Source organism: Lepidochelys kempii, chromosome 1 (assembly GCF_965140265.1).
Source record: "Lepidochelys kempii isolate rLepKem1 chromosome 1, rLepKem1.hap2, whole genome shotgun sequence".
NCBI classification, from domain to species: domain Eukaryota; kingdom Metazoa; phylum Chordata; order Testudines; family Cheloniidae; genus Lepidochelys; species Lepidochelys kempii.
In genome coordinates this window covers 15,160,139-15,173,293 of record NC_133256.1, presented here as the reverse complement: position 1 = coordinate 15,173,293, position 13,155 = coordinate 15,160,139, and the positions used below count along the sequence as shown (strand labels likewise).

The following is a 13,155-nucleotide window of genomic DNA, read 5'->3' as shown; positions in this document are numbered from 1 at the left end:
ATGGTCTTATTTTGTTTTTAGTTAGGATAAAGCTATTACTTTTTATTTCTATTACAATAGAGCCTAGAGAGGCTCCATTTGAGATCAGAGCTACATTGTGCTAGGCCCTGTAGACATACATAGTAAGAGACAGACCTTGACCCATATAGCATATAAGTTTTAAAACTAGAGGTAAGGTCCAAACCAAACTCCCAGATCCAAACACCCCCAAAGTTTAGGAAAGTTCCTCTCCAGACGTGAACTTTGTGGTTTGGGCCCATATCTGCTTAAAACAAACTGGGAGAAATTACAAATCTGTCTAGGTAGTTTTAGATATAGTGTTTTTGGAAACCATTCTTATGCATCTGTTAAGGGTAAAATTCTGCTCTTAGGACGAACAGCATATCAAATCTGTGTTGGAGAGATGATCTGTTGGATCACCTCCTCTCCCATTCATAATTATTCATGTGGATAGGACATATACATTCAGTGAGTGCATTTATATTGGGCCACTGGGATCACTTACTTTGGCTGATAGCTGATTTGAAAAGGTAAAAAGAGATTTCAGGAGTACAGATACTAACTGTATTCTGGATTCACTGCGGACAAAAGTTTCTTACTATTCTTAGTATATACCACAGTGTATTTCCAGGACCTGCTGTGTGATTGAACCATATGGTTCTTTTGAAATGTAATGCTCCAGAGTGACCACAGAAACAATAGCTTTAGACAACGGAGATGCCCTTGTAGTAGTGACTGTGGGATTTGGTCTGAGTGCTGGCATTTTAATATATGGGAATTGAGCAAATTGTATCTATATCTAAGGGCTGGTCTCCACGGGCACTTTACAGCGCTGCAACTTTCTTGCTCTGGGGTGTGAAAAAACACCCCCCCGAGTGTTGCAACTTTCAGTGCTGTAAAGTGCCAGTGTAGACAGTGCCCCAGTGCTGGGAGCCATTCCCTTCGTGGAGGTGGGTTTTTTTGTAGCGTTGGGAGAGCTCTCTCCCAGCGCTATGCCGTGACTACACAGCCGTGTTAACCTTGCAAGTGAAGACATGCTCTGAGAGGCATCCCTTATCTAACTTCAGATGAAAGGTTCGTTTGCTGGGTAATTACATTTCCATTGTTAGTCCTGTCATTGAAATATAAAATCCGTTTCTTGTGGAGTGTTCTGCCATTGCAAACAGAACAATCATAGTGTTGTGAAAAGTAAAGGAAATTAGGTTGATTGACGTTACTTTGACTGGCTTTTGCAATCTTGATTGCTTAGAGCAGAGATTATTCAGTGACTCACTTTGGTGTAATGGAGCTCTGACAACTGTGATGGTTTGCTGAAAGCAAGTACTTGCTGGTGCTACTGGAATTCAAGCAGAATGCAAATAAAACTGCTCCTTTATGTTTAAAGATGGAAAGGGCAGTGAGTTGGCTACAGATTATCATGGTAAGAAAATAATTTGCATAGACGCTGCACTTTGAGGGGAGAATGCCACCTTCCGATACCTTCAGAATAACTCTGGCCTGGATCAGTGTTCACATCACACTCCCTGCCAGTACCCAGCCTGGGCCAGGGAACAGGGCTGGTGTAATCACTACCCGAACTAGGCGGCCGCCTAGGGCTCCAAGATTTGGGGGCACCAAAAAGCAGTGCCCCCCCCAATTTTTTTTTCCGCTATTGCTGGAAAACAAATTAATAAAGAAAAGACAAACGTTGTTGAACTTGCATTTTAACTTGTCGTTCTCTTGTACATCACAGCTATAGCCTACGCCAGCTCTGCGTTGCGGGCACAGGTGTACTGCTTCACTACGGTACAAAGTGGCAAAGACGTCATTTTTTTCCTCGCGCGCGGCCGTTCCCCGTTCTGACAGGCTGTTTTTAGTGCTAAGTTGACTAGTTTACTAGTTTTCGGAGGTTGTTGACTGAGGCCAAATCAGATGTCAAGAATTATAACATTCAAAAACCAGTCAGAGAACACTCCAATCTCTCTGGTCACTTGATTTCTGATCTCAAAGTGACTATCCTTCAACAAAAAAAACTTCGAGAACAGACTCCAATGAGAGACTGCTGAATTAAACCCTGGATTTGTGCTGGAAATGGCCCACCTTGATTATCATACACATTGTAAGGAGAGTGATCACTTTAGATAAGCTATTACCAGCAGGAGAGTAGGGTGGGGGGAGAGAAAACCTTTTGTAGTGGTAAACACCCATTTTTTCATGGTTTGTGTGTATAAAAACATCTTCTGTATTTTCCACAGTATGCATCTGATGAAGTGAGCTGTAGCTCACGAAAGCTTATGCTCAAATAAATTCGTTAGTCTCTAAGGTGCCACAAGTACTCCTTTTCTTTTTGCGAATACAGACTAACACGGCTGTTACTCTGAAACCTATTTTCGTTGAGTTGTTTCAGATCTAAGACTCTGGCAATTGCTGCTGCATCAGTTTGCTAATCCTTTGTGTCAATTGTGTGTGTATGTTCAGTATTTGAGTGTATATGTTTATCCTGTGCGAATATGCATGTGTAGGTTGTTGAAATTTGTCATATTGATATTGTCAGTTGTTGTATAACGGAGTATCCACCAATCTAATTTTATAAATTTTATTAATAACAATAATTGGATATTCTAAAGGTAGAATAAAATGAAGTAGATTTTGATATGAAAGAATGAAGGAAGGAAGTATACATGACTAAAAAGGGTGTATTTCCGATTACAATCAACATTGCTTAATTTTAAGGAAAAGTCATCTTGATCTCTTAATCAATGTTTACATCAAAAAGCTGATGAAATTCTAATAGTGACTCATAGTTAGTAAGTGACATGTGTTCTCTATCCTTTACTTTTAATAGTGAACAAGAAAAAGAACTGATAGGAATAAAATTTCATTTTTTTCGTTTTCAGTTGATGCAGCCTCATTGCAAATAGAGAAAAAAGCTGAATGTGTATTAATTCTAATGAACAATGCCACATTATGCAGTATTCATTTCTGAAAGTTTATAATAAGCGATGCTCTGGGGGGAGGGAGGGCGCAAGGTGGAAGTTTCGCCTAGGGTGCAAAATATCATTGCACAGGCCCTGCCAGGGAAGTTAATGCTCCAACCAGCAGACCAAATTTTGGCAATGAATCCTGGTCACCTGCCACGTGAGGCACGTTGTGCATACGCTAAGAAGAAAATGCAAATCGGGATACTCCGCTCGAGGCTCCTACCTATCCTGCAAAACCTGAGCTTAGTGGGATGTTGACAATAATGTACGTTTAGAATCTCTGTCCTATTGACAGTGTTCTGTATTTTAATCTTTGGACTTCAGAATATGTGAGTTTTCTTTCTGTTTCAGGCAAGTAAACATCCCAGGCTGATGTCCCAAAGTTCTGTGAAAACACCACCTCAGGTGTATGCATATGGAACGGGGCTGCTAGGACTGGGCTGCTGGAACTTGCAGGGCTTTCCAAGGAAGTTCCTGAAACAAACAAAAAACCTGTGGCTTGGAGTGTTTCCCCCTTTCCCCCTTCCAAATGTTGTGGGGAGGAAGGAGGCTGACCATACACATTCTGTGTACTGGTTGGAGGAGCAGGGGAAGTGTAGATTTTAATACAATCCTAGATGTTGTGTGGGGCAATCCCAAGGAAGGGTTTGGCTGGCTTGAATGGGAGGAGGAATCCAGTGTATGTTGCCTAGGTGAGAGCTGCAAATCTGAGTTCTCAAATAGATGTGAAAAACTGGTATCCACTGGTGAGCAATGTCACTTTTGGGGGGCGTGTGTAAAGTGAGTGAGCATTTTCAGATCACCCGAGTTTCCCCTATTTAATAAAATAGCTGAAACTGGCACTCCTGTAGCCCCTTCCATTTGAGGATCTTAAAGTGCTTCCATCTAGTGAGGAAGGGGGTATTATCCCCATTTTATAGATGAGGAAACTGAAGCACATGTAGATAAAGTGACCTCTCCAGGGTTTCACAGCAGGTGAGTGGCTGAACTGTCTCCTGGTCTCGGGCATTAGCTACAAGCCCTTTCCCCATTTTTATCTAAATGGTTCTCTCCTCTCTTCACCACTATCTCCCTCCTTTTCACCCAATCATCCTTTCTCCTCACTGTATCCACCAGCCCTGTCCCCAGAGCTCTCCTCAGTTTCCTTCCCTATTTCTTGTGGTCACCCCTCTGGTCCTGCGTCCCTTCCAACATGGCAGGAGATGGGTGAGTGAAGGGATCAGCTGGTGTTCACTGCCTCTTTTTTCAGAGTAACAGCCGTGTTAGTCTGTATTCGCAAAAAGAAAAGGAGTACTTGTGGCACCTTAGAGACTAACCAATTTATTAGAGCATAAGCTTTCGTGAGCTACAGCTCACTTCCTCAGATGCATATCGTGGAAACTGCAGCAGGCTTTATATATACACAGAGAATATGCACATCCACCAATGTGATATATGCACATGATATATGCACATCCACCAATGTGATATATGCCATCATGTGCCAGCAATGCCCCTCTGCCATATACATTGGTCAAACTGGACAGTCTCTACATAAAAGAATAAATGGACACAAATCAGATGTCAAGAATTATAACATTCATAAACCAGTCGGAGAACACTTCAATCTCTCTGGTCACGCAATCACAGACATGAAGGTCGCTATCTTAAAACAAAAAAACTTCAAATCCAGACTCCAGGGAGAAACTGCTGAATTGGAATTCATTTGCAAATTGGATACTATTAATTTAGGCTTAAATAGAGACTGGGAGTGGCTAAGTCATTATGCAAGGTAGCCTGTTTCCTCTTGTTTTTTCCTACACCCCCCAGATGTTCTGGTTTAACTTGGATTTAAACTTGAAGAGTGGTCAGTTTGGATGAGCTATTACCAGCAGGAGAGTGAGTTTGTGTGTGTGTGGGGGTGGGGGGGATGTGAGAAAACCTGGATTTGTGCAGGAAATAGCTCAACTTGATTGTCATGCACATTGTGTAAAGAGTTGTCACTTTGGATGGGCTATCACCAGCAGGAGAGTGAATTTGTGTGGGGGGGTGGAGGGTGAGAAAACCTGGATTTGTGCTGGAAATGGCCCACCTGATGATCACTTTAGATAAGCTATTACCAGCAGGACAGTGGGGTGGGAGGAGGTATTGTTTCATATTCTCTGTGTATATATAAAGCCTGCTGCAGTTTCCACAATATGCATCTGAGGAAGTGAGCTGTAGCTCACGAAAGCTTATGCTCTAATAAATTGGTTAGTCTCTAAGGTGCCACAAGTACTCCTTTTCTTTTTGCCTCTTTTTTCTCGCTGTTTCCTGGTAGTGTGCTGCAGTAAGGCACAGCAAGAGAGAGGGAGTCAGTGGGGAGGTAGGTTTTTTTGCCTGGCTGCTTACCAGGCCAGGTACTAGTTCCTAGTAGCCAGGAGGCTGATTAGCAGCTCATCTGGGTCCAACTGAAACAGAGAAAGGAACAAGCACAGGCTGCCAGGCAGTCACTAAAGAAGCCCTGTGTTCATTGCCCTCACACACCTATGATCAGGAGGAAGCAAGTTATTAGGAGGCTGCTAGACAAAGATAGCAGCAGAAAGAGAGATAAATAGCCTCATACTTGTCCAATGCCACTCCTCGGGAGCGATAGTCACTTTTGTCAAAGCTTGATCATTCCCCCTCAACACTTCCTGACCTGGGATGAGTGGGAAAGAGGCAGCAGTGACAAAAGTGACTCTCGCTCCCGAGGAGTGGCATTGGGTAAGTATGAGGCTATTTATCTCTCTTTCTGCTGCTATCTTTGTCTAGCAGCCTCCTAGTAACTTGCTTCCTCCTGATCATAGGTGTGTGAGGGCAATGAACACAGGGCTTCTTTAGTGATTGCCGGGCAGCCTGTGCTTGTTCCTTTCTCTGTTTCAGTTGGATCCAGATGAGCTGCTAATTTTATAGGCACCAGAGATGCTGCTGTACGCTAGACAGCTCAGTATAAGCATGGTCTCGGGTGTTTTCATGTCAAACAGGATATTTACTCACCAAAGGCTGTCAGAGTTACTGGTGTGTTTTCATTTGTGCCAAAAGAAATCCCCCAAACTTCTTATGCAGCTCCTGGTCTCTGCATCTCCAGCTGTCAGCTTTGTTTTTGCTCTTGCTCATTTTCACACTGGGGAATGGCATGGGGCTGATGGCCAGTGACCTGAATTATGGAGGAGGCAGGAGGTAGATGCCAGAACACGCCCAGACAAGTGGAAAGCTGAATAGCCCCACCTGGCTGCCAAAAATTATCCTCTGACATTCAAACCAATGTCCCAAATGAGAATCTTTAAACAAATTTCATTTCTAGGAGCACTGACTCCAGACAGGCTTGTGTGGAGTCACTGCTTCTAAGTTAAACATGTTCGGTGAGGTGTAATAACCTGCCTTTGCTGTGGTTTGGCTTTCTTAGGTTCCAAATACTGGGTGCCATCAGCACCCAGAAGTCACATTGAATCCAGTGGCCCAAGGTGTCTCCATTGTAACTGTCCAGCAGGAGGTACTCAAAATCAATGGCCACTCTGGGAAACTTAGGTCTAGGGCCTGATTTGCAGAGGTGCGGAGCATCTGTATCTCTGGAAATTAGGATCTTAGGGACTCTCTTGAATGTGTCGCTCAAGCTCTGCTGTGACTGCCAGACTAATCAATGAAGTTCTGCTTTGATACAGTAACTCCTCACTTAGTCGTCCTGGTCAACGTTGTTTCGTTGCTACGTTGCTGATCCGTTAGAGAACGTGCTCATTTGAAGTTGTGCAGTGCTCCCTTATAACGTTGTTTGGCAGCCGCCTGCTTTGTCCACTGCTTGCAGGAAGAGCAGCCCGTTGGAGCGAGCTGGGGGGTGCTCGGAACCAGGGTGGACTGGCAGCCCCCCCGTCAGCTCCCCTAAGTTCCCTGTGTGGCAGCTGCCCAGCAGGTGATCAATTGCTGGCAGTTCAGCTGTTCCTCCCCCCACTGCCGTGTGCTGCTCCTGCCTTCTGCCTTGGAGCTGCTCCAGGGAGCCTCCTGCTTGCTGGGGGGGAGGAAGAGGGAGGGGGGCTAATGTCAGGGTGTCCCCCTCACTCCTGCTCCCGCCCTGTCGCTTACCCCTTCTCCATATAGAGCAGGGTGGGGACATGACAGGGCTCAGGATGGAGGGAGCTTCCTGGCAGCAGCTTCTGTTTCAACTTGCTGATCTACTTAAAAAGGCAGTGTACTTAGAGTAGGGTCAGTGTCGCCTCTCTCTCTCACATGCGGTGTGTGTCTTTGTCTCTGTCTGCCTTGTAAACTGTGAGGCTACATTAACAACAATGGGTTAACCCTTGAGGGCTCAGCTGAGGGCTAGTTCATCATTTAGCAGCAAGGCGTTCCCTGGGAAATATCCCCCCCTCTGACTCCACCACCTCAACCAAGCTTCACAACCATCGTCGCTGTGTACCCGTGTTAAATTGTTTGTTTAAAACTTATACTGTGTGTATGTGTAATATAATATATATATATGTATATAAATATATAATATAGTCTTTTGTCTGGTGAAAAAAATTTCCCTGGAACCGAACTCCCCCCATTTACATTAATTTTTATGGGGAAATTGGATTCGTTTAACATTGTTTCGCTTAAACTCGCATTTTTTCAGGAACATAACTACAACGTTAAGTGAGGGGTTATTGTACTTTAAAGCCCCCTGCTGGAATGTGGCTTTCTTACGCCATGCCCTATAGCTTATGTTGGCATAATTTATGTTGATCAGAGGTGTGAATAAGCCACCCCCCAGAGCGATGTAAGTGACGCCTACATAAGTGCTGGAGTGGGTGGCCTATGTCGGTGGGAGCGCTTCTCCCGCCAACTACGTAGCTACCCCTGCTCGCAGGGGCTGGAGTGACTCAGCCGACGGGAGAGCTCTCTCCCATTGGTGTAAACGTTTGCACCGTCAGTGCTACAGCAGCACCACTGTAAGCTCTGTAGTGTAGCTGTCGCCTCAGACTGGGTTGCAATTACTGTGTCCCTGCATAGATTCACCTGCCGGAGCAACTCGGAGATTTGGAAGTTGTAAATTAACTTTGCTCTGATTTTACTGTATCACTTTTTGGAGCTGGGCTTTTCTTAGTGACAGAACCTGCTACCAAATAAAAGGACTCAAATCAGGAGGTGTTTTTTTTTGTTTTTGTTTTTTGTTTTTAATTGTTTGTGAAATTTGGAAAGTTATCTGATTATTCTGAGGAATAGGGTTGGTTTGTTTTACAGCTAGAGTTGGTCAGAAATTGTTTGAATTTTTAATGAAAAATTTCAACATTTTTCAACAGGTTGTATGTGCAGTTGGGCTGTATAAAGATTGCTTTTGATCTCACTTGGTGAGAGGAATGAGTTAATTGTGCTGCTAATGGGTTATTCTGCAAGTACAGTAGCTTCTTTGTTTAAATCTGCATTTTAAGGATGATTTACATGAAGAGTTACTGTATGCATGTGGAGGATCCAGTGGTTTTTTTACCAGCTCAATGAAATGAAATAGCCCTAAAAGGCAGTGCATGATGTCAGTAACTCTGAAAGAACCTTTAAACTTTGTCTTTGTATGGGAAATAATTATGACCGGATTAAGAGTTGTGGTCCAAGGGCCAAATCCTGATTGCTAGTGAATAAATGGGAATTTTGGCACCACTTCAGTGGGACTGTGCATTGGCCCCCATAAGAAATTTTTTATGCAAGTTTGTTATCTGCAGGTAATTAACATAAACTAAAAGACAGAGCTGATGCACAATTTATTTGAAGGATCAATTTGCTACTGTAATTAAAAAAAAATGCACAAAAGTGATTATTTCTTTTTCCTGGTCCTAGTAACAGCTTCTTTTGCTGAAGATGTCTAATAATGGTGTGGAAGCGGAAGACAAGCCTCCAGCCCCTCCAATGAGAAATACCAGCACTATGATTGGATCTGGAAGCAAAGACACTGGGACTTTAAATCATGGCTCAAAACCTTTGCCTCCCAACCCTGAAGAAAAGAAAAAGAGAGACCGATTTTACCGATCTATATTGCCAGGAGATAAAAGTACAGTATTTTAATCTTTACAATAGTTTCCTCTTTGCATGTTGCTGGGGAATGATGTTAATGATTCTTTAGAATGTAGAGGATAGTTCACAAGGTCTAATAGTTCACATAAATTTTTTGGCCATACTGGGAATAAGGACTGCCTGTGGTGACTAGCTGGGTATCTGCTTTCCTAATAATTCATGCCATTACTCTCACAAACTCGCCATTCCTTCTCTTAGTCTGTTGGTTGATAAAGTATGTGTGTGTGTGTTTCTGTGAGATCTGTGATTACAGTGTCTTTGTCCCTGACAACTGGGAATGTCCCTGTTCTCAGGGCCTGTCACAGCTGCCTTTCCAAAGTTCAGTGAGGTTTGTTTGTTGGGTTTTTTTGGGGTTTTTTTGGTCTTGGTTTTTGCAACCACTGCAGATGGGCCTTCTGAAGGAGCTCTGCTGGCCTTCTGCATTGGTGAAACTGAAAGCAGGCTGGAAGAGTGCAAGTATGCCTAAAAGACTATTTCTTACCAGTCCTGTCACATGTTGCTATGTGAGCCATAGCCCTGAAGAGCTTAATGTCTAAGATGAGTCTTTGTCATCCTATCTTATTTCAGAATTTTGGAACCAACATTGTCCACTGCTAAAAATAATCTATCCCTATAACTTCTTGCCCATTAACTTGTATTGAATGAATTCCTTCAGCTATAATAAGGAATATAACAGGCAAGATGGGAATAAGGGACAGAACTGATGTACTGTACATGCAATTTTAATTTCTTCCATTAGTATATTTTGAAGGTTGTACATTTATCACATGAATCAATGATGAAAGAAATTCTCTAGTCCTTAATTTGTGCTGCTTCCTTTTATATCTCTGTTTAATCTGTTTGTAAGGAGCCCATCTCTGTGATATATCCCTTTTTCAGTCTCTTTTTAAGGATTCATAGTGTCCATCGCCATGGTAGTTGGGTGCTAAATAAATAAGATCTTTCTCTAATTTTTGTATCTACATTTTCAGCTGTTTCAATAAGGAGTCAGGCTCCTAAATCCTTGCTAGAAGGAAAAGACTAATCCTAGTTCTGTGGCCTAAGAGTAACTTAATTGCTGTTTATACTAGTTAACCACCTCTGGGAAGCAGACAGTCAGTTTCATATCTATTACAGTGCCATTCTCCAGTAGGCGTGTAGGTATGTTAAGGATGCGCGATGCCATTAAACATGAATGCAAAGCACTTGGTTAAAAGTGAGTCAGTTCACATGCAGTTAGGTGAAAATAAGCCTTGGCTGTCATAACACGTCTATAACTTTTCCCTATCCCCCCTTTACCTGTCATGCTCTCAAATGTTAATAAAACATCTACTTATTATTTTTTTTTTAAACTGGCCCAGGTTTCTCTCTCCCACTGTGTATACAATGGTAAGTACAGTGTTTGGTGTCTCAGCACCAGATACATAGTTTTTTTCTACCAATAGGCGACGACAAGGTAATAGAGCCTTTTGAGGTTATGTAACTTGTTCCAAAGGAGCTTTCCAGATCTGAGTCCTGCGTAGTTTTTGTCTCTAGCAGATAGGACAGCACCCTTGCTGTTGGCTGTTGCAGGCTTGTTTGCTGACCACTGTCTGCATACTTCCCATAAAAGGGCTACGCTACCAGGTCTGTTTCTATACTGACATGATTGTTTCCTTCCCCACCAAAACTGGGAGCTAAAGAGGAGGAGTGCCATAATGTGATGCTTCAGCAACTCTGGGTTTTCTTTGCATCGAGGGTGTGATCCATCTCCAATTTGAAGTCCGTGAGCAGACCACCATTGATGTCAGAGGATGTTGGCTTCTTGTGGACATTCCAACATGGTAGCCACTCAGGCAAAAGAGAATCATTGCCAAGGCCAGAAGAGTCTTCTGTTGCAATGCACCTGCCCGAACCAGAGTGGCAGCTTTCTCCTGCTGCCTCTGTCAGAGGCCTTTTAGCCTGATTGCCACCCTGGCTCCTGGTAGGACGACTGACAGACCAATATGTGAGTTCATTCAAGTAACCTCCGACTGCCTACCACACTCCTGACGTGAAGTGCTGATGAATTGTCAATAGAAAATCCGTTGGCTGATCAGCCTTAGAGAATCTCCTAATGCACGAACCTAATTACTACAAGAACCCAGCTTAATTAAGGCTTACAGTTCAGCTACTGAGTTGGCTGGAGTAAAAGAAGGGCTAATTAAGGTAGGGTATAATCTCTACTGTGATGGAACTGCATAAAGACTGTACAGCTCTGGCACACTGAGGAGCAGGCCTGACCAATAATATTGGACTTTAGATTGATTTTTTTATACTATTATAAATTGAGGATTGCAGAAAGCAGTATTGGCAAATACTTCGGTAGCAAGTCATATAAAACAATTATGGAAAGAACCTCATTGATTCAATGAGCTGAATGATGATGGTTTCTCCTTTGCAGAGCTGTGTCTGCTGTATGGCTACAATAGCACCACCTACTGAAATGCTAGAGGGGTAGGAAGTGTTCCAGGTGACTTTTCCAAGTGGCTCAGGAAGAGGTGGTAAGATGACTTGAGGTTCTGTGGGGTGAATCAGAAGCTGTCCCTGGTGGAGCTCCAACTTAGAATGCCTGGGAGCTATGGTGTTATGTGGCTAGCTTTTCCATTGTGCGGGTTGGGTAGCATTGTGGAATTCTGGCCTCCTTACTGGGTAGTTCAGCTTCTGACATAATTCTGATGTTTGGATATAGACTTAACGGTGAGGGGGTGTCATGCCTAGACGTGCTGATCCACAGCTTCGTTGTCTTCAGTGAGATTTGTGGGTGCTCAGCCTCTCTCGCGAGATATTAATTAGTTGGAAAGTCTATTATTGTCTTGGAATTCTCAACCGAGGATTTTGAGTTAGCAAGTCCCCCTTGTATTGAGAGAGAATTATTATCTTCATCTGAGGAACTCATACCCAGTGTCTGGCACATTACAGAAAAAACTTGCTAGTTTATGAAAGGTTCACTGTGAGAATGTAATCATGGCCACTCACTGAAATTTTTCAAGCATACATTTCAGTTTACTTTTATTCCTCAGAACCTTACAGTTTAATGGGGGCATTAATGGAAATAAAGTAATCAACAATAGATGGGTATTTCTAGGAAGATTGTTTTTCTTCTGAAACTCCTAAAGAGTTTTCGTTTGTCCCATATGTGCCATTACAAAGCCCAGGGTAAGATATCCATAAAGGCTATAAAGTGGGATTAAAGTGTAGCGCAAGGCTGGCAGTGTCTTTAAATCTAATCCTTTTTAGCCTATACCTCATTCTGTGATATACAGTATCGTCAATGAAAAGCAATGATAGTGTTAATATTTTAATGCATTTATGCTTTGAGATCTGTTTCTCCGATTTGAGCAAGTTCATTAGAATCAGAAAGCCTGTTTAAGCATTGAGTGCCTGCTTATTTAAACCGGGTCTAGAAGTAGTTATTCTTATTTTTACCACCTCCAAAGCTGTGTTTGGGGCTCTACTGGACAAATAGGAAAACGTGGGGCTTGATTCTAATCTTGCTCACATCGGTTAGGAATCGCACAAATTAAGAGAGATTAGAATCAGGTCGTTGGTGGTTGCCCCAAAGAGTTTACAATCAAATTTTAGACATGACATGACATGACTGGTGGATAAGCAGTAGGAAGCTGGTGCTTTGAGGAAAGACCAATGTTACAGCCATAAGATCACATGGTTACTCACTTCAGTTACGTGGGCCTCAAAAGAATCGTGAGATTCCCGACAAAGATTACAATTCATGTCCACATGTATACAAAGCACAGTCATGTTTACTAGAATGAGCCAATGCGGCTTTATCTCCAATTTAATCTCTGCATGAGAGCTGGATATTGAGAGAACTATGAATTTTTAATGCAGTAGATGCAATTAAATTATTTAATTCATTATTGAAAACATTGTTTACCCAGTCTGTAATTTAGGCTTATCCAAGCTACAGCCCTGTTTTATTGAGACTTCTTCTTGAATATGCATTTTTGTATTTAATATGAATTTGAAAGCAGTAGCTGCAATCAGTGGAGCAAAGCTTGACTTGCTCATTATGCTGTTTGAAAATGGATGCTGGAGATGTTGGTTAGTGAAAAGTTGTATCCTTACAGACGCAGAATTTAGGTGTTTAGCAGGATATCCTGGTATTCAGTAAATCCAAATATAGAAGTTAAAAAGTTCC

General features: G+C 42.6%; 1 protein-coding gene across 10 annotated transcripts in view; it reads left to right on the top strand.

Moving 5' to 3' along the window:
- The window catches only part of PAK1 (p21 (RAC1) activated kinase 1), a 115,054-nt gene that overhangs the window by 54,192 nt on the left and 47,707 nt on the right, over nucleotides 1-13,155 (top strand). For 5 of the 10 annotated variants that reach the window (XM_073335307.1, XM_073335313.1, XM_073335300.1 and 2 more), the window contains one exon: nucleotides 8,763-8,973. In XM_073335307.1, the coding sequence (XP_073191408.1) occupies nucleotides 8,784-8,973 (190 nt within the window). In that variant the 5' untranslated portion in view covers nucleotides 8,763-8,783. Of the gene's footprint in view, nucleotides 1-7,848; nucleotides 8,079-8,762; nucleotides 8,974-10,534; nucleotides 11,163-13,155 lie in introns of those variants that run through there. The other 5 variants (XM_073335342.1, XM_073335348.1, XM_073335333.1 and 2 more) reach the window with 4 other exon arrangements.